Genomic DNA, 22414 nt, shown 5'->3' with positions numbered 1-22414 from the left:
TTAAATGAGCTTTTGTGCTGAATTAATATTTTTGTTGATATATTTAAATGTGTAAATGAATGATTTAATAAATTATATATTGTTTTATTATTGTAATTTTTAAATCAAATTAACCACATAGAATATAGATTTTTGTGACATATTTCTGATTGAAACTGAATAATCAAGGAGACAAAATACAGAGTGAAATTTGATGATTTATTATACTGATTAAATCATGAAAAATGAGTTTTGAATACCAGAATGTTGATTGAAAAACAAAAGGGACTGATGATGACACCAAAAAAAAAAAAAAGTAATTTGATAAAACACAAAACGTGCGCATTAATAAATCATTCACAATAAGACCAGGACTGTGTTTCAAGCAAGTAAACAGGGTCGGTTTGACTGGTTAAATGAGGCATGAGGAGCCACAAAGCACATCTTGCTTCATGCACTCGCTCCAAATAAGGGAATCGGCTGACTTTGAGACATTCTGTGGGTAAAAGGTTTGCTTGAGGAGGGGGAGCTTTGCTGCTCCAAGTTTTGGTGCTTGTGTGTGTGCGTTGAGGAAGGGGTTTAAACAGGGAGGTGGAGGCCACCAGGGAACAAGACTCGTCTCCTCAACCCCAGGTTTAAAGCGTCAGCAGCAGAAGCGTTGTGTTTCAGTGTGGACTCTCTCTCTCTCTCACCCTCCCGCTCTCTGGCGTCACTCGACCTCCTCATCTGACGAGGAAAAACGCTGTGATTCCTCTCCCTCTGTCTGACTTTGCTCTAGATCCCGGTGGCTCTCGCTTTCCTCTTCGTTCTCTCTCGGGTAAGAAACTTCATAGAACAAAATGGAGGCCATCAAGAAGAAGATGCAGATGCTGAAGCTGGATAAGGAGAACGCCATCGACCGAGCAGAGCAGGCCGAGTCTGATAAAAAAGCAGCAGAAGACAAGTGCAAACAGGTGAGACAAGAATCTGAGATTGACGACTGATGAGAGTTCAGTGAGACGATCCTTACAGAAAGCACTTGTGGTGCAGTGATGCACAATTTTACTTCCATATACTGTACAGTTTATTATACTGAAATTATACTTTTAAAATCTTCTACTCTAAAGACTTCTATTAAGCTGCTTAAAATAGTTTTGTACACTTAAAATGATACTTGAATACATTTGATAAGATAATACTATTTCCGTCTTTCCACTTCAAAAATGTCAGGTTTACTTGCCATTTCTTTGGAATTGTTGTGAAATTTACAAGCAATTTCTAAGTGAAAAATGTTTCAAAGTAAATCACACACTTTTTATCAGGATTTTTCTGCAAAATTGATTTTTTTTTTCTATTAGTTTTAAATTATTTAATAATAAATTAGACGAAATACATAAATCCCCTTTTGTATATTTTTATTTGTTAGCAAATAGATTTAAAATGAGTTTTTGTGCTAAATGTTTTTTCTTTTTAAATATTTAAATGTTTAAATTACTTATATAATTTAAAATATATTTGATATAGATTTTTGATATTTCTGATTGAAATGAAATATTACTATAAATTGGAGAAAAATATAAAATTTTCTAAAATTGTAAAATCTCCAGTGCATGTTCCCAGAATGCTCATAAAATTGACTGATGAAGGTCCAGAATGAGCAAATCTAAAGAAAAGAGCTAAAATATAAGACATTTCTTACATCACTTACATTACATCACTTACATTTATGTGTTATTATTTTACTGTTATTCTAAAATGTGGAAAAACTGGTAAGATTACCTGAATTAACCCCATGTACATGTTTAAATCAGAACCTACACATATAAAGGTTCCAATTATTTATTTATTTATTTATTTATTGTAGTGATACCATAAAAGAACCATTTGGGTTTACTTTTTAGTAATCTAAAGAACCTTTTCCACTGTAAAGAACCTTTTGTGGAATGGTGAGATTCCATGGAGGATTAGAAGCTCTTCATGGAACCATCAGCGCAGCCAAAGAAATCTCTAAATGTAAATAATTCTCTATATTTTTGCCAATATTGCATTTGACTGGTTGACTAGTTATGGGTAAGGGAAACTGAAGGAGTGTGGCTTCATTCCCAGGCATTCCGGGCATTAGTGGGAATAGTGAGGGCTATAGGGAGCACAGGAATAATGCAGCAGCCTGCCAGCTGTTTCTCTGTGTTTGGTGTTGTTTACGGCTCTCTTGGGTGCAGCATCCCACAAATCTCTCAACGTCCCCAAACATTCCCGAGAAACAACATGTCTGGATCATAAACATTTTCATTTCACTCAATGAGCTGCTCTTAATGGGCATTAAATGTAGGCCTGACAGTTTTTGAGTTTGCCTCTTCCATGTCAAAATCCTTAATGCACTCTTTAAAATAAATCTTCGTTTAAGAGCTTTCCACAAAAGGTTCTTTATGTAATGTTAAAGGTTCTATTAAACTTATAAAACGTTCTTCACTAAGAAAAAAGTGGTTCTTTTAAGAACTGTTTACTGAAAGGTTCTTTGGGGAAACAAAAATGGTTCCTTATTTTTAATAGTGTATATTTTTGAATTTATTTTTATTTGTTTCTTTATTGCTAATCTTGTGGGATTCTTTTTTTTTTTAGCTATTTATGATTGTTATTTACTTTATTCAGAATAGCAAGTGGTTGGGAGAAATAAACAAAATTATTACAAAATGACAATAAATTATACATTTTATGATTTTTTTAGAGTGAACATATATATATATATTTAAAGAGTATTTAAAGAATAATTTTATTTTTAATTAAAATGTCTTAATGTCAGGTTTTACATTATTAATATCTTGCATACATTCATTTTCACAAAAGCAAATGTTTACAAAACAGATTAACCAAATATTTCCGATTCATTATAGATCTGATTTGTAATTTATATCTGAATCAAAAGATTCTCGAACCCTCTCTGAAGTCCCGATCAGAATCAAATGATTTGCGATAAGCGCTTTGAAGCCTTGATCTGAATCAAATGATTCACAATAATCACTTTGAAGTCTTGATCTGAATCAAATGATTCACAATAAGCTCTTTGAAGTCTTGATCTGAATCAAAACAGTCACGAACCCTCTCCGAAGTCCTGATCTGAATCAAATGATTTGCGATAAGCGCTTTGAAGCCTTGATCTGAATCAAATGATTCACAATAAGTGCTTTGAAGTCTTGATCTGAATTAATTGATTCACAATAAGTGCTTTGAAACCAAATGATTCGCGATCCACGCTTTGTAGTCCTGATCTGGGACTTCGGAGCAGGTTTGTGAATCGCAAATCATTCAGTTCGCAAAATAATTCATGAACCCGAACTAATTCCAATCTGAATCAAAAGATTCTAGAACCCTCTCTGAAGTCCCGATCTGAATCAATGATTTGCATTAAGCGCTTTGAAGTTTTGATCTGAATGATTGCAATAAGTGCTTTAAAGTCTTGATTTGAATCAAATTATTCATGATAAGCACTTTGAAGTCTTGATCTGAATCAAAACATTCACGAACCCTCTCAGAAGTCCTGATCAGAATCAAATGATTTGCGATAAGTGCTTTAAAGCCTTGATCTAAATCAAATGATTCACAATAAGTCCCTAAATTCTACGCCCTTGATCACAGATCTAGATCAAATCTGATTAAATCTGATTAATCTGTTATTGTACGCTATATACATCTCCAGTTTCAATTTATGCAGCATAATAAATAACGATAATTACTGTAAAAGACTCTGAGCTCAATTTCAAATGTGGTTTAGTTTTGTAATGTTGCATGAAGTTACTCAGTGTAAGTGTTGATGATTAGAAGATTCCAGATTCTAGAATTAGAAACAGAATTCCAGCTCAGTGATGCGGACAAACACAGATCCGCCGCACATGCATGTGTGTCAGATGGAACAGATCCTTGGATGGACAGAATCACTTGTCAGCTGCAGCTGCGCAGACAGACGTCTCTGAGGACACATGCATTGATCACAGTTTAATAATGCTGAGCTGTGTGATCATATTTATGGCCTTGTTAGTGCAGACGGACTGTTAGCACGATCTGAAAATACACACAGCTCTCAACACATGAACAGTCTCACTGAACTTTTCTGAAAGGCCATTGAAGATTAGTCAATGAAATATATGATCAATTATCTTATGTTTTTTTTGTTGTTTTTTTTAGCTAGAAGATGAGTTGCTTGCGCTGCAGAAGAAACTGAAAGGAACTGAAGATGAACTGGACAAATATTCCGAAGCTCTCAAAGACGCTCAGGAGAAGCTGGAGCTGTCTGAGAAAAAGGCCTCAGACGTGAGTATTCACGCATCAGACATTGTTTATACAGATAAAATCATTTTTCTTCAATAAGACGTCGGTTTTAGATTAAACATCGTCGTCAAAATCAAAAACATATGATGGTAATAATGACTCCCTCGCTGCTTTCATACGCATGTGGCATCGCGGTAAATCTTTGCACCTGGTTGGGATGGGAAGCTTCAGACAGATTGTTCTCATTCCAGCAACAAAGATGCTTTAATCATAGTGGGAGCATGTCAGCAGCACCATGTGGAAAGAAATGGGAAGAAAAAGTTTCCCCACATTCCTTTTCAGCTACCGCTGACAGCCTTGAATAAATGTCTTTCCCACTCCTTCTGTTACCGGACGCCCCAGAGACGTCAAACGTCTTCAGTGTGCAATTTTCTAGCAAAGCTTACTTGAACTCATCAGCCTTTTTTTAAACCAAACAACCTCGGAAAGCTGTGGAATCCGGGCTCACATGCAGAGGAAATGGATATTTAGGGCGAGAGCCACCTCTGAAACCCACAGGGAGAAAATCCAGACCGCAAAGCATGAGAGCCGGAGCTGCACAACCGAGAAACATTAAAAAACTGTCTGGACGTGACGTCCTCCATCCCAGAGCTGCATTCTTTTAAAGCAATAGGAGAGAATGTAGGCTACTTCTTAAAGGGACAGTGTAAATAAAACCCCCTTTCTATTACTACAAAGCACCATAAAATGTAATTTTCAAGAAACATTTCTCATTGTTTCACTGTTTCACAGTTGCACTGTGGTATGTTTGTGAAAACCGTGATTGAGCAAGGATGCATTCAATTAATCAAAAGTAAGAGTTAAGACATTTATAATGTTACAAAAGAGTTCTATTTCAAATAAATATTGTTCTTTTGAACTTATTCATTAAAAAAACCTGAAATAAAGTATAATTTCCACAAAAATATGTAGCAGCACAACTGCTTTCAACATCGAAAATAATCAGAAATGTTTTTTGAGCAGCAAATCAGCATATTAGAATGATTTCTGAAAGATCATGTGACACTGAAGACTGGAGTAATGATGCTGAAAATTCAGCTTTGATCACTGGAATAAATTACATTTTAGCATATATTCAAATAGACAACAGTTCTTTTAAATCATAATAATTTTTAATTTTTTACAATTTTTTAATCAAATAAATGCAAAAATGATTTCATTAAAAACATTTTGAAAATTATTTTAAACTTTTGTACAGAAAATGAAGATATAACAAAAAAATGAAGATATAAGCTCTGTCTTAACCTAGACAAAATTTCAAAGTCATCTCAGAAGTGTTTGGCCTTTTCCAAAGCTAGATGACAAAAGATGCCTTCTTTTGTCAATCTCAGAATGCATTTTTTTAAATATAATAGTATGTTGCCAATTAATAAAAACAGTCGTTTTCCTATTTTACTAAATATTCGTGTGCATTATGCAGGTTAAAATATGACACCAGTAGCTTGGCAACATACTGATACCAAACTTTTATTCAATTACACTACCAGTCAAAAGTTTTTGAATAGTATGATTTTTTATGTTTTTTTTAAAGAAGTCTCTTCTGCTCACCAAGCCTGCATTTATTTGATCCAAAGTACAGAAAAATCAAAATTTAAAAATATGTTTACTATTTAAAATAACTGTTTTCTATTTGAATTTATTTAAAAATGTAATTTATTCCTGTGATCAAAGCTGAATTTTTAGCATCATTACTCCAGTCACATGATCCTTCAGAAATCATTCTAATATTTTAATTTGCTGTGCAAAAACATGTATTATTATTATTATTATTATTATGTTGAAAACGGCTGAGTAGATTTTTTTTTAAGTTTCTTTGATGAATAGAAAGTTCAGAAGAACAGCATTTATCTGAAATAAAAATATTTTGTAACATTAGAAATGTCTTTATCATCACTTCTGATCAATTTAAAGCATCCTTGCTAAATAAAAGTATTAATTTCTATAATTAATTTCTATATTAAATTCTATAATATTATAAAGACTCCAAGCTTTTAAAAAGTATAGTGTATAGTGTTACAAAAGCTTTTTTATTTCAGATAAATGCTGACCTTTGGATCTTCCTATTCATCAAAGAATCCTGAAAAAATTTATTCAACTGTTTCACATATTGATGATAATAATAATAATAATAAATGTTTCTTGAACAGCAAATCAGCATATTAGAATGATTTCTGAAGGATCATGTGACACTAAAGACTGGAGTAATGATGCTGAAAATTTAGGTTTGATCACAGGAATAAATTAAATTTTAAAATATATTTAAATAAAAAGCAGTTTTTTTAAATAGTAAAAATATTTTACAATATTACAGCTTTTGCTGTATTTTGGATCAAATAAACACAGGCTTGTGAGCAGAAGAGAAATCTTTACAAAATCTTACTGTTCAAAACCATTTGACTGGTAGTGTATATTGAAATTAAAAGGATGCTCTAGGCGTAGACAGTAAGGCAGCTCAGATTTTAAAGGAGAGGAATTATTTTTATTTTGGGTTAAACTTAAATTATTCTTTATAGATAAGCAGTCTGAAATCTGACTTAGCACAAGCTATAAAAATAGTTTGTCTCTATTTCATTATATGGACTAAAACATTTACCGTCAAGATGTTCTTAAATTAGATCATTACGGTACCGTCTCGCTATTTGTGTAATATTTCTATACAAGGCAACAGTATAGGTCTGTGGAGAGCATGAAGTTCACTTCATTTCTTTCTTTTCACTCACAATCACACACACACAGCCCAGGAATGTGAGGAATTCAACTAAAGCAAACAATGAACTTTCAGCTCTTGAATCTAATGAATCCCACACACACACACACACACTCCAGCCGTCTGCAGCAAAAATACTCCCACACAAGCTGGAATTCACTGAATGGAATACAAATGGTATTGTGATAGCGTCATGCTATTTATTCAACAGTGAACTGATTTAAGAAAGCAATGAGTCACTTGAGGCTTTGCATTATACTAAACCGTGGTAAAATCACCTCAAATGATTCCTTTTCAAAGATAGTGGGTAAAGCATTGATAAAACGTTTCTTTGTTTTATAAATAATGACATTTATTAATTATAATAGGAGTTCTTCTGGCAAGTAATGCAGTTCATTAGCTTGACTGCCACACAATATAAAATGTGCACTCAGTTCTTTGAGGCTGATGTGATCAGAATGTGCAGTTCATATAAATTTTACTCAGCCAGACAATGGATCTATTTCTGTCTGGACATTGTGAGAATGTGTTTCCGAGCACAGCGTGTGAAATTCATCAGTGTGCAGTCAGATTGTGCCGCCCCATAACTGCTGTAAGAGGACCAGTAATTACAACAGCACTTCCTGCTAAAGAATATGTGCTGAAGAACATATGGAGGCCCTTACAGTACGTATGAAGAAGCTGTAGAAGTATTTGAGCTGTATGCACATGTGTGAATACTCAGGTGGAGTCCGCTTGTGGATGTATTTGCATTTATGTTTGTTTGTCTACCTGTAAATAATAGGAGTATGTGATTTAAATATTATATAAAATATGTTGCCACTTCATGGGCATCACTTTTTGTTGTTGTTGTTGTTTGATGCTTACAAGTTGATATAAGCACTACAATCGTCCAGCTAGCAACTCTCATCATGATAGTTGTACAATCTGTATTTAACTTGATCTTTGTTTGTTAATATACATAAGTTTTGGCAATTATTTCCCTACATACATATACATATATACATACATATATACATATGTGTGTTTGCATAAATAAATAATTATTTGCATGTATTTAGCATATATAAAATGCTACACAAATGACTATATAAATAAAAAAAATGACTAATTATATATATTTTAAAAATTAAATTATATTATTTATAATTATTTATTTATTTGTGTGCATTTAGCATACATAAAATGTTATATAAAAATAACAAAATTTAATAATTAATAAATTAATATAAATTACAAACACGATTGTAATTATTTTGTTTAGAATAAAAAAAAAATCTGTATACAGATTTTATATATATATATATATATATATATATATATGCACACGCACACACACACACACACATTGTGTTTCTCTGTGTGTGTGTGCATAAATAAATAAATATTTTGTACATAATGCTAATGCTACACAAATTACTACATACATTTTAAAAAATGATCAATATATATTTCTAAAATATATATTTATTTATTTGTGTATATTTAGCATGCATAAAACTATTAAATACTATTAAATACAAAAATAATAATTAATTATATATATATATATATATATATATATATATATATATATATATATACATACGTGTGCGTGCAAATTAATTACAAACAATCGTGTTTGTAATTTATATTAATTTATAAATGAATAAATAATTTCAATATTTTGGTGTTGTGTGTGTGTGCATAAATAAATATTTGTGTGTATTTGCGTTATATAAAATACAAATATAAATTTTCAATTTGTATGTATTTAGCACACATAAACGCTATATAAAATACTAAAATATTAAAAATAATTTATTCATTTATAAAATAATATAAATTATTTTTTTTGTAATTAATTTTTGTTTAGAATAAAAAATAAATCTAAATGTACACAGATATAATTATAAAACTGTTAGTAAAAAAAAAAATCGTTAACCAAGGGTGAAAAGCGGTCGTTTATTTTTCGTGCATTGACGATTTTACTCTTTCATATCTCAACATTGATGCAATCACACGTGGTCATTCATAAGAAACACCAAATATGTCCAGAAGTCAGCACATAATAGCAGCAGAAGTCGAACAGGAACACCACCCCCTGATGTCATCTGAAACCCGCATCTTCTTCCTGGGATTGGACTCTTTTTTTTGCGCATTCCTGCCCTTCTTTTCCAGAATTCCTCATTCTGCGGCTCCGCGAATCAGCGACGCGCAAATGGAAAGTTTGCGACAGTTTTGAGACGCGCAGAAGTTTATCGAGGAATTCGCTTTTCCAGCCGGATTTAGTCTCTGTTGGCGCTTGTAGATCGCTCAGGTGCTTTGTATGAAGGTTTGGAGATGTCTGTGAAGTCTTTAGACGCCGTGAAGAGGAAGATCCAGTGTCTGCAGCAGCAGGCGGATGATGCGCAGGACAGAGCGCAGTTTCTGCAGACGCAGCTGGACAATGAACGAGACCTGCGGGAGAAAGTGAGGAAACCATCTTACCTTCTCGTCCTTTCTTTCTCTGCTGCTTCTTTCTGGTGCCTTTCTCTCGTTTCGATGCACGCTGAACAGAAACAGCGGAGACCGGGGCTAGTTGTCACACTTTCTTGAATGTTTCTTACAGTGTTGTAGCGTGATGCTACACCAACCGGGGCATGTTGTCACACTGCATGTGCAAAGTTTTTACTAAAAGAACAGCTGCACAAATTTAAAGTATTTAAATCTGAGTATTTTTGTGATTTTTTTTTCCAAAGAATTCAATAGATAAGACAACGGGGCAAGTTGTCACATTGTTTACGCCAGTCAATACTATGCAAATTATATATAACTTGACGTTATAGCGGGGCATGTTGTCACATTCAAAATTCCAAAAATAAGAACAAAACAAAATATAACATACAAATGTCCAACCATTGTTGTGGCTAACAAATATTGTATATTATTAATAAATTGTATAACATTTAAAACGCATGTGACAACTTGCCCCAACCAGGCATTTTTATAGCCTACCATTGTTTTAGCAACACATTTTAAGGTTTAGAAACCACTGTTAGAGAAAACAAGCATTTGTGTAATCAGTGCTTTATATTTTGTAATTTTTTATCCTCTTTTTCATTCATTTCTGCTGGCCACCTACGAGGGTTTATTATTTTTGCTTTCTTATGAATGATTTTGTGTTTCAGAATTGCTTTACTGTTCACATTTTGCTAAAAAAAGATGTTGTTGAAAAAGGCTATTACATGCAAATTAGTGACAACTTACCCCATAGTGTGACAACGTGCCCCGCTAGAGTTAACCTGTGTTAAATGAACTTCATCTGGTGGAAATGTTCAACAGCAGTTTCTTGTCAAGTCTATACAGTAATTGACTTTCAAAAATAAACTTCTCATGAGAAATATAAATATTAGCTTTGATGGGTTTGAAATTAGTTTGTGTTGAAGGTGCTTGTAAAATATAGTCACTCAAGATGGGTTTGGAAAACCACTTTCACCTACATGACTGAATCTGGAAAACACTCCAAACTGTTTTCCACATCAAACTCTCGACCTGTTACCTCAGCAGCGTTTCTGCTCGCTTAGACACAATTAATAGTGGAAACAGCTGTGAGCAGCTGTCAGAGAAGTGTTTTGTAATGCTAAATAATATGAAATATTTTTTGCTGTTATCTAATATTTAGTATAACAAAATATTTTTATTTAATAATACATTAAATATTATATAATATATTTGATATTTATATAAATAATATATAATATATTAAATATTATAATGTATTTATATATACTGTTTAACTATTAAATAACTATTAAATTATATAAAATCAGATTTTTTTCTTTTTGATATGTTTTTGTATTACATACAAATATTTATTTTATTTTTATTAATATTGAAATGTTTTATTTTTATTTTAAAATGTTAAAATATTTTATATAATGTATTTGAAATGTATATAAATATATTATATAAAATAATGTATGTATATATACTGTTTAATTATATAATTATTTAATTGTAAAATCAGATTTTTTTCTATTTTATATACTTTTTTTGTTATATAAAAATATTTATTTTATTAATATTAAATATATATTTTTGGTTTTTATTTTAAGTGTTAAAATATTTTATATAATGTATATGATTATTTATTTTATTATTATTATTTTGAAATACTTTTTTATTTATATTTTTGAAAATTGTTAAAAAAGTGTTAAAATATTTTATATAATGTATATTAAAATATTTAATATAATTTATATGATATCTAAACAATATATAATATAAAATATTATTAATTAATTATTAAATAATTATTAAATTATATGCATTTTAATTTGTTAAATTTTATATAATATTTTTTTATAATATAAAATATTTATTTTATTATTATTAATTGAAATGTTTTATTTGACTACTATATATATATAGTACTCAACATTTTAAGTGGATTGGAAACTTTCATCAAAGTTGTCCTAAAACCAAAACAATACCCGTTCTTGTTTTAGGACAACTTTGATGAACTTTTCTGATCCACTTAAAACCCACTTCAAATGACTACTGTGTGTGTGTATATATATATATTAGTCAAGGACATACATGACATTTTTTACATTTTCACTTCCTGTATTATTTGTTGCAGTGTGTTTTCACACAGAATGTGTGTTTTACAAAAACAAGACCCAGATGCCCTTTCATCCATATAGCTTTGGAAAGCAGATCCAAAACATCAGCAGATGCAGTGATCTGAAATGACTGCACTGCAGGAGACTCAAAGCTCAGCCATGGCCTGGTTCCTCATCCTCAGCTCATATGAGACACATTTATTCTCTGTGGAGGCGCATTAGCAGTTGATTTACTTTTAAATGGCTAAAAATACATCTGGGCTAGTCTTCTTCCTGTCTGTGTGTCAGTGGGGCAGGTCAAAGGGTTATTTCAAAGTATAGTCTATTGCATCTACTGATATTTATGTATTAAAGACCACAAAGCTGTTTCCCAGGCAGCTTTGTCAGTTTTAAAGACTCATAATGGTATGATAATGAGATGCGTGTTTGAGCACTTTTTAAGGCGTGAGGCCCACTCTGTTCTGTGTTAGAGGAAGTGGGTGTGGCCAGAGGAAAACTCTCATTCAAATGAGTCAAACTGAAAGAATCAGCTTCACATGTTCTTACAGTTGTATTTGTGTGTTTAAACAGTTAGTTTAACCAAAAATGGAAGTTTTATGAAATAAATATTTTAGTATCATGGAGATTATAGGTTTTATTAGTATTTTAATATATATATATATTTATGTATTTTAGTAGTTTTATATTTTAGTTTTAAATTAAATTTTCATTTTAGTTGAAGTTTTAGTAATTTTTTTATTTATTTTGTAAAATATTTAGAATATATATATATATACACAAAATAATCAGAAATATTTTTTCTGTTTTATATAATATTTTTGAATAATATAATAATTATATAAAAAATATAAATAATTATAATTATATATAAAATATATATATATATATATATATATATATATATATATATAGTTATTTTAGTACTTTAGTACTACAGTATATTACTCTTATAATGCATAAAAGATATCGCAAAAAAAATAAAGACAAATGAGGTCAGTTAAGGTTTTGTAAATTTCTATTAAGAGCCAGTCCTACAAGGATCCACCAAGATCTTACTGGATAAGCTGAAATTTCTGTATGTTTTTTATGTTTTGTTATGTTAGAATTTCAGCTTTTCCAGTAGTATCTTCACAGATTGTTTTAAGATTATAATCCAGACCAGTTTCTAATAGCATTCCTGTAGGATTGTTTGATCCAACTTCATTCCTTCATATTACTAGCTGGGATCTCTAAGCACTGTTTCTCTGTATATTGACAGGCGGAAGGAGACGTGGCGGCTCTGAACCGCAGGATCCAGCTGGTGGAGGAGGAACTGGACCGTGCTCAGGAGAGACTGGCCACTGCGCTTCAGAAACTAGAGGAGGCAGAGAAAGCGGCGGATGAGAGCGAGAGGTACGAACAAACACACACATGCATCAGTGCACATTAGAGTTATTATATAACTGAAACTAAAACCATAAAAAAAATAATTTTACTTAAACGGTTACATTACATGCTTGAAATAAAATAAAGGTTAACTAAAATAACATAAAAAAAAAATTAAGAAAATGTAATGGGCACCTGTTATTCTGACTTCACCGTCCGTGCTTCCAGGTCAGAGAGCAACTGTCCATCAAAAGCTCATTAGCCAATCAGAGTAGATCGCTGTGAAGCCCGCCCCCACGAGAGGTTTGTGCCAAAACAGCAAACGAAAATTTGCGAAGCGTAAGCGAAAGTTGTGGCAATGCGTTCAGAATCCATGATTCGCGAAAACGATTCTTTGAAAATCATTAACAAAGAATGAAGCATATTTGAAGAGCATGTTAAATTCGTGCGACTGAGTTCATTTTTTCATTTTCATTGTGTTTTTCTTCTTTTGCAGTGGCATATTTTTGATCGTTTCTTGGAAAGTTACGTTCAGTTTTATAAAGTTACGTTCATTCTTATTGGCACAAAAATAATCCCATAGTTTTAGTGCATGTCTCTTTAAATGCAAATGAGCGGCTGCTCCCCTAGAACAGGGCTGTGCCATTTCAACTTGTATCACCAATCTATGCCAAAAAACATCTGTTTGGTTTTGATTATCATGTATATTGCACTGAAATCATGCTTTTTAAAGCCATATCAGTTTAAACTTCTGGTAACTTTTATAGCTGTAATAAGACAATATTTCTTACTTGAATGATGCTTTTGGGTGCTCTAGCGTGAAGATAAACATGGTGTGTGGCTCACTCAAGGCGGCATCTATGCTAATAGGGAAGTGTCCATCAACAATTGTGGGTGGGGCTTGTAAAAGGTGATGTCATGCTTTACGGATTCTGTGTTGGTAAACTCTGAGACACTGTTAATGATTTATAGAGATTAAAAAAAAAGGGCGGGCGGATGTTTATCATTATAGGGTGCCAACACACATTTATGTTCAAACAACATGTAAAAGTGAATTTTGCTTAATAGGCACAAAAAAACTTCTCCAAAATCTCTGTTAAAATTTGTCTGGACTTAAAGTTATTTTATTTCACCAAAATTACTCATTTATTTTAACTTGATGTACTACAATAAACCTAAACTGGAAGAAGAAAAAAACTTTCTATTTTTGAAAACCAAAAATGAATATAAATGACAACAAAAATGATTAAAATGTTAACTAAACTAAAATGGAAAATATATATAAAAAAATTAATTCAGAATTTAAAACTACATTTTAACTATAAAAACTATATAATTTTTTTTCCTTGAATTGTTACATTGTTACTTTAGACAAAAAATAAACATTAACTGAAATAAAATATAAAAAACTTTTGTTTTATTTCAGTTAGTGGCCAAGGCAACATTTCTCACTTTCATTTAGTTTAACTTAATTTACTAAAATAACTAAAACTGAAATAAAACTTATAAAAGTTATATAGACATATTTAAAAAAAAAAAGAGAAAAGAAAGTAATGAAAATGACTAAAATTAACTAAAATTAAAATAAAAAAACAATAATTAAAAAATCCATATTGGATATATATATATATATATATATATATATATATAACAAACAAATAAATAAATAAATATTTGCATATTATATTGGTAAAATATATAATAATAATGTAATATATAATAATAAAATATAATGTATATTTTACCAATATAATATGCAAATATTTATTTATTTATTTGTTTGTTTATGCAATATTTAAGTCATCCATCTCTAATTAGCATAATGTTATTAAGAAAACTTGGTTAAAAATCAAATATTCATCATCAGTCTATGTAATTTTTATGAATTTTATTTCAATCAGTAGCTTTTTTTGGCATTTGCGATTCCTTTGTGTTGTGTATACCATCAGTTCACTGCACACTAAAAATCATGCATTATTATTTAGACTTAGATCAAACTATTAAGAAAAACTAAATGAAACTAAAATAACACTGGTATACATTAGCAAACTAAAAATCATGCGTTATTTAGAGAATTGTTCACTAAGAATTGCTGGAAGTGAAATGCACAACAAATCATGCATATGATCTATTTATTTTGCATTTTTGCATTTGTTATTCAGAGGCATAAAGGTGATTGAGAATCGTGCAATGAAAGATGAGGAGAAAATGGAAATTCAGGAAATACAGCTCAAAGAAGCCAAACACATCGCTGAGGACGCCGACCGCAAATATGAAGAGGTCAGAAAACACACACTTTTACAGTTTTTTATTTTATAATCATGAATCAGGAGTGGATTTGTAAATAACCTCTGTGTGTTTGCAGGTCGCACGTAAGCTGGTGATTCTAGAGGGGGAACTGGAAAGAGCAGAAGAGAGAGCGGAGATTGCAGAACTGTTAGTGCACATCTTTAACTAACCCACAGACTTGTTTAGTTAACCATAAACGAAACTTGCTGAACTCGTTTGACATCAATATGAAATGAGTTCAAAACATTTTACTTTAACACTTTAACATTTTATATGATAGATTCTTTATAGTCTAAAAAGGTTCTTTATATATCATTAAAATGTTCTTCACACTAAGAAAAAAGTGGTTCTTTAGGGAACTGATCACTGTAACGTTCTTGGAGGAATCAAAAATAGTTCTTCTGTGACATTACTGTGAAAAGGCTACCAACCTTTTCTTTGTTTTTACAGTAAAGGAGGAGATCTGGAGGAAGAACTGAAAAATGTAACCAACAACCTCAAGTCTTTAGAAGCTCAGTCAGACAAGGTGAGTCAGCTGACCGATGATGCACAGGAGCAGAACGACCTTCTGTGTGAATTGTTCATAACGCATTCTGCTCTAAGCTGTTTATTGAATTGAATGTGATGATTCATGCAAGTGATGATTTGCAAATGCATGATTTGCACAGAAACTGGTTCTGCTAGTGGTTCATGAATGATGTTCATTGTATTAGACATGAATGAGCTGAAACAATAATCAAACACAGCCAAACACTAGACTGCAGGGCATCTGGGAAATCTGATTCATTTCATGAACTGGTTCAAAAAATGATTAATTTGAGTCATTCCTCAACATTGTTACATAAAGCCCACGCACATCATTTTCTTTAGTAGCGAAATAAATGTTTACTTAATAGTGTTGTTAGAAATTAAAGTGTTTTTATAATACATGAAGGATTATAAAATAAACAGCATAGCGGTTTTAATGTAGTTTGATTGATTTGTGGTCTAGCGAACAACTTTTTGTAAAGTTCGACTGTAACTCTGGGCCTCTTTGGTCATTTTTGACCAAAAAAATTTATATTTTGAAATGTTAAAAATCGTAGCTTCATCGGAATGCGATGTGATTTTTGTTGCATTTGCTATGTGAACACACAAAACAATCATGGACATGATTCGGATATGTTAAAGGGTCACAAAAAAAAGTCACGCTTGGCTCCTTCACATAGGAAATGAATGGGAAATACAAAAAAATAGGAAAACTCTGAGAATCTTTTGGGGGTACCAACTACAAATCAGCCACTGTGCAGAAAAAAAGTGCACAGCGATCAAGGGGTAACACTCTAAAATATCAAGAGCGCAAAATAGACACGTACACACGTGCACACACACACAGACACGCATAGAAATGAACTGATAAAAATGTAGCAGAGCAAATTTTGAGAATATGTGAAATAAAATGAATAAGTGAAAAAATACAAAAGAGTCTTTTTCACAAACACACACACACTCAGAAATTAACTGGTATGACTGCAACAGAGCAAATTTTGAGAATATGTGAGATGGTTAGAGCAATTTTCTTATAAAATAATTACAGTTTATATATAAATAGTTACAATTATATTTATTTATGGTTATTTAGATTTTCTTTTACCTCTTTTTCTTCAATTCACTGTTTGATAATTATTGTTTTTGCTCTTATTTTAGCAGATGTTCCTTATATCTGAGTAACAGTAATGCTTCCCATGTGTTCCCTTTTTTGACAAAATTTTAATATTTGATTGTAATCATAATGCAACCTGATATTTATCTAAACAAAAATATCTAAACCTTGGCAAAAAGTAGTCTTTTAGAATGTCTAAATGTATATCTAAAAGCAAAACCTAAAAAAACAATGGTAATCCAAAAGCCTCTGTGTAAAATGTATATAGGGAGCTGAACAGGAGCTTACATGACATTACAAGTTTTTATTTTTTAATGACACCACATGGCACAATTCTCACTTCAAAAAAAATGGATTTTAAATGCGTTCACTCTGTTTTTATTGAGAAATAATAAAAAATAATTATATAAATAATGTATATTAATTCTAATGAGAAAATTGTCATAAAATCCCCTTAAAATTCTAAATAATAATAAAAAAAATATCATTGAACAAATATATTTTACAATGATTTTCCTGAAAAAAAAAAAAAGTTACATTTCAAGTCACTTTTGACTGCGAAGGAGCCAGAGGGTTAACTTAATTGTCCACAATAAAAATTATATATATTATATTATATTGTGCATTAAGCTTACAAACTTCTCAAAGTGAGATTATTATTTATTTATTTTTGCAAATTCATCCACCACTGGGTAATATGGCTAATACAACAACATATTAGCTAAGTTTTAAGTTATAAGCTGGTAAATCACACTTGAGCTGTTTATTAACAAAATTATATATTTTTTTCTATCAGTTACAGAAGTATTTTTTATATTGCATGCTTTTCGTGATATCAGTGAATTTTAAAACTTGACATTTTAATTTATTTTGATAATACTGGTACCATGTTAAATTTGAGACCTGAATCAAAACCAGTTGAGAACCAGTCATCTATAACCTTTTGCATGTTTTCTGTCTGTAGTATTCAGAGAAAGAGGACAAGTATGAAGAGGAGATCAAAGCTCTCACTGATAAACTGAAAGAGGTGAGTGAGTTTAAGTTAGAACAGCGACTCATTCTAATAGTTTTGCATGCAAATCTTTTTTTTTTGTAGGCCAGATGCATGCCATTTTCTGACCTTTCACATTTTTTTTCTCTCTCTGCGTTTTTTCCCTGTAGGTTGAGACTCGTGCTGAGTTTGCAGAGCGGACGGTGGCCAAACTGGAAAAGACCATCGACGACCTCGAGGGTAAGCTGTGATTCAGTCTTGAGGAATTCCAGCTGATCACGTCAGTAAAATCGTCAGCTGGAATTAACCTTTGTCTCCACAGATTGTGTGTGGTGGCTTTTTTCTTTTTTCATTGTACTGAAAGAACAGGGCTAGCGGTGCAAGCATGTTCAACCTGTTCAACTCGTCTTTTGAAATAGTTTTTGCAGACACCTGGAGAAGGTGAAATGAAGCAGATTTGAACGTGTTTTACAAGTGAAGAACTTTGCAGCATTGATGCTATTATTTAACCAAGTTGAGACAACATTGAGCTAAATTTAGCTGAATAATGACACTATTATATTCTGTGGAGCTCTTTATAGATTTTTAAATAATAGATAGTAATATGCATAATAAATATAATAATAAAGAAATAATTAATAAATATAATAATAAAGAAATAATTTTAAAATTGCTTAACAAATAATTAATAAATAATTCTACAATTAATACAATATTAAGACTGTTATATTCCTGTTTATTAAGAACTATTATCTTCTGTAGAGCTGCTTTTTAGCTGAAATTGAATTTGATTCATAACTGATTAATGTGAAATAAAATTTCATTTTTTTATATATATATGTATATTATAATTAATAAATAACTAATTTTAAAATTAGTAAAACATTAACATTGTTATATTCCTGTTTATAAATCTTCTGTAGAGATGCTTTACAGCTTAAATTAAATGTTTCATAAATAATTAATACTGAATACATTTTCATGATTTATATATATGTAAAATTTGTATAAATAATAATAGTTATGTATAAATAAAAAAAATGTTTTAATAAAAAATGCTAATAAAAATGTAACTATTAAATTGAATTTGCACTTTGCACTGTTTATTAATTATTTATACATATTTTACACGTATATAAATCATAATATAAATATTATTAATGTCTAAATAAGTGTAACTAATATGTTGATATGTATAAATAATAAATAAAACTGTTAAAATTAATAATACATTAACACTATATATATATATATATATATATGTGTTTGTGTGTGTGTGTGTGTGTATGTGTGTGTATGTATGTATTTTTTTATAATAATAGTAATAATATATATATATATATATATGTATATATATATATAATAATATATATATATATATATATGTATATATATATATATATATATATATATATATAATATATATGTGCACCTATTTAGACATTATTGTTCTGTGAACTTACTATTTCCTTTCTTTTTCTGTCTGTCATTTTCTGTTCCTGTCTCCTGCTTTCTCCATCCTTGGCCAAAACACCTGTCCTTTCTGCTCTTGACCTTTGACCTCCAGATGAACTATATGCTCAGAAACTGAAATTCAAGGCCATTAGTGAGGAGCTGGATCATGCTCTCAATGATATGACCTCCTTATAGATGCTTTTATGTGTCAGCAGTGCTTGAGCTGAACATTATGAGTGCTGACTGTGATTGACAGCTCTCTCGTCCAATCAAGCGCTGCTGCTCTCACATAAATGATCCTGATTGGCTGTGCCTCTGTCTCTCTTTCTCTGCTCACCCTTTCTTCCTCACTGGTGCCTTATGTGTTTTGCACTCTCTTAAAGTTTGGTTATTCTTCTAACATTTAATAAAGTATTTTCTGCTCTTTAAGCACTCCCTCTTGTTTCATTTTCTTGCTTTTAGAAACATTACATCTTTAGTCTTAATCTTTCTCCACCTTTGTAGGTCTTTTCATAGAGAAACAAAATAAGAAGGAAACACTTATTAACCTGTTTATATTAGACATGTGATAACTATTTTACATTAAAGGAGTTAATGATTAATGATAATGAGTTTGTAATGAGTTAATGTTTGATAATGAGTTAATGATTTTCCTTTGTATAGTGTAATGCTGAATATAGTGTTTTCATTCAATTTACAATAGTGGAACAACAATCATTTTAAATAATATTATAAAATAATAATTTTAAATAATATTTAAATGTTTTAAAATATTTAAATATTTTTACAAATGTTTTTAAGTAATATTTTAAAAAAATGTTTTACTGCAAAATATTCAAAAATATGCAGATATATAAGTAGTTTGAGATAATCCAAACTGACAATGGTGGAACAACAACAATAATTTAAAATAATTTAAAATAATGTTTTAAAATAATTTAAAAAAATATTTAAATGTTTTAAAATATTTAAATATCTTTAAATAACATTAACAAATGTTTTACTGCAAAATATTCAGATAAATGCAGATATACAAGTAGTCTGAGATCAGTCATCTTACAATAGTGGAACAACAACAATAATAATAATTAAAAATTATTTAAAATTATATTTTTAAATAATATAATATATATATATATAATATTTAAATGTTTTAAAATATTTTATTTATTTTATCTTTTTAAATAATATTTTTAAAAAATGTTTTACTGCAAAATATTCAGATATATGCAGAGATACAAGTAGTCTGAGATCATTCAACTTGAACAACATATAATATATATAAAATAATATTTAAATGTTTTAAAATATTTTAATCTTTTAAAGCACAACTATTTTAAAATAATTTTTTTTTAGTTTTACTGCAAAATATTCAAATATATGCAGATATAATTTAAAATTATATTTTAAAATAATATAATATATATAAAATAATATTTAATAAATTTAATAAATGTTTTAACATATTTAAATATTTTACAAATAATTTTAAAATATTTAAAAAAATGTTTTACTGCAAAATATTGAAATATATGCAGATATACAAGTAGTTTGAGATCATTCAACTTACAGTAGTGGAACAACAACAATTATAATAATTTCAAATAATTAAATGCTTTAAAATATTTGAATATTTTTACAAATATGTTTAATATTTAAAATCAGCTAAATTAAATTCAGCTAACAAGAGTGGAACAACAACAATAATAATTTAAAATAATATTTAAATGTTTTAAAATATTTTAATATTTTAAATAACATTTAAAAAAATGTTTTACTGCAAAATAAATAAATAAACTCTTAAAATCAATTTCTTTGTGGAGGCAAAATGAATGGGATTTTACTTACATAACCCAGCTGTGGTCCATAGTGGTTTAAGCCTAGAATGAGCACACTTATGCAATGAACACTTTTAAGAATCATGTTTAGAAAAATTGCACAAACGTTTGCAGTCAGTTTTAAATCATCATGCTGGTTTATTTCAGAGGATCTTGCTGACGCAAAACAGCAGAACCTGGAGATGCATCAAGTCCTGGATCAGACACTTCAGGAACTCAACAGCTTGTGAGCAAAAGAGAAGAAATGCATGAACAACATTCCAGAATTTAATTCATCAGTCATTCCAGCAGTGTTTTATGTTTAGCTTATCATGTTTTTTTTTTTGTATTTTGTAAGTTATGTTATTTCCATGCAGTATTTTCTTTATTTTGGTTCATAATTTTCTGATTATTTCCTAATGCACCTATTAGTCCATTAAGTAATAAATATGTCTTCTTGTTTCCATGTGTCTTTAAATTTTGTCCCATTTGTGTTTTGTTTTTGGACCTAAAAAATGCAACCCATTATTGCATGTAAGAATGTTTCCTTTTTCAGTTTTTAAATTTTTTTTTCGATCTGTCTGCTGTGTAAGGTTAGTGCTGTTTTATTTATTTCTTTTGAATGAACGTAAAGGCGGAAGGTATACTTAAAACAGTAAATCGCAACAACAAAGTGTCAGTGCGTAAACCAGCTAGTACATCACATTTCCGTAGTGATGTTAGGGAAATATATGCGAATGTACCAAAAACGGTTTGTATTGGAACATACAGATTTCTTGGACTATTTTGGGCTTTAAGAAATCTTTCTTATTTGTCATTTATGGGACCATTTTGTACCCTTGATATTGCAAGGGCTATTTTCACTGTGGTTTGATGTTTTTATACCTGTTTAACTAAATAAATGTTTACTTATTTGCACACCACATCATCTGAGAGTTATTTTAAATAAATTACACGTTTTTTGGCATTAGATATGTCACAGGAAAAGAAGAAAATTATATCTTGTAAAAGAAAATGAAGCCTATTTTTGAATCAAAAACTTTTTTTTTGCATTTTTACTTTTACATTTAAAAAAATTAAACAAACGAATTATAATATATATATATATATATATATATATATATATATACAATACCATTCAAAAGTTTGGGTCAGTAAGACTTGTAATAGTCTTTAAAGAAGTCTCTTATGCTCATCAAGGCTGCATTTATTTGATTAAAAATATAGAGAAAAAAAACAGTAATATTGCAAAATGTTTTTACAATATAAAATAATGTTTTT

General features: G+C 30.0%; 1 protein-coding gene across 4 annotated transcripts; it reads left to right on the top strand.

The window, feature by feature from the left end:
• The first annotated feature begins 558 nt into the window (after positions 1–558).
• Positions 559–22051, top strand: tpm4b (tropomyosin 4b). 4 transcript variants are annotated; one of them, XM_051137293.1, is made up of 9 exons: positions 559–932; positions 4138–4263; positions 12833–12966; positions 15102–15219; positions 15305–15375; positions 15679–15754; positions 17835–17897; positions 18032–18101; positions 19429–19751. In XM_051137293.1, exons 1-9 carry the CDS (start codon positions 819–821, stop codon positions 19509–19511), a joined length of 855 nt encoding a protein of 284 aa, XP_050993250.1. In that variant the 5' UTR covers positions 559–818; the 3' UTR covers positions 19512–19751. The 4 variants fall into 4 exon arrangements, with proteins under 4 accessions (XP_050993250.1, XP_050993242.1, XP_050993264.1 ...); XM_051137285.1 differs by lacking the exon at positions 19429–19751 and adding an exon at positions 21302–22051 and having other exon boundaries at positions 563–932; XM_051137307.1 differs by lacking the exons at positions 559–932; positions 4138–4263 and adding an exon at positions 9071–9439 and having other exon boundaries at positions 19429–19947.
• Positions 22052–22414: the final 363 nt, after the last annotated feature.

The sequence above is a fragment of the Labeo rohita genome, chromosome 2, assembly GCF_022985175.1.
Source record: "Labeo rohita strain BAU-BD-2019 chromosome 2, IGBB_LRoh.1.0, whole genome shotgun sequence".
In the NCBI taxonomy this organism is placed as follows: domain Eukaryota; kingdom Metazoa; phylum Chordata; class Actinopteri; order Cypriniformes; family Cyprinidae; genus Labeo; species Labeo rohita.
This window is presented reverse-complemented; position numbering and strand designations above follow the sequence as displayed.

Coding starts and splice junctions, on each gene's coding strand:
- tpm4b (XM_051137285.1), top strand. CDS start 819: ATGGAGGCCATCAAGAAGAAGATGCAGATGCTGAAGCTGGATAAGGAG. Junction 933..4,137: donor CAGAAGACAAGTGCAAACAG/GTGAGACAAGAA, acceptor TGTTTTTTTTAG/CTAGAAGATGAGTTGCTTGC. Junction 12,967..15,101: donor GCGGCGGATGAGAGCGAGAG/GTACGAACAAAC, acceptor TTTGTTATTCAG/AGGCATAAAGGTGATTGAGA.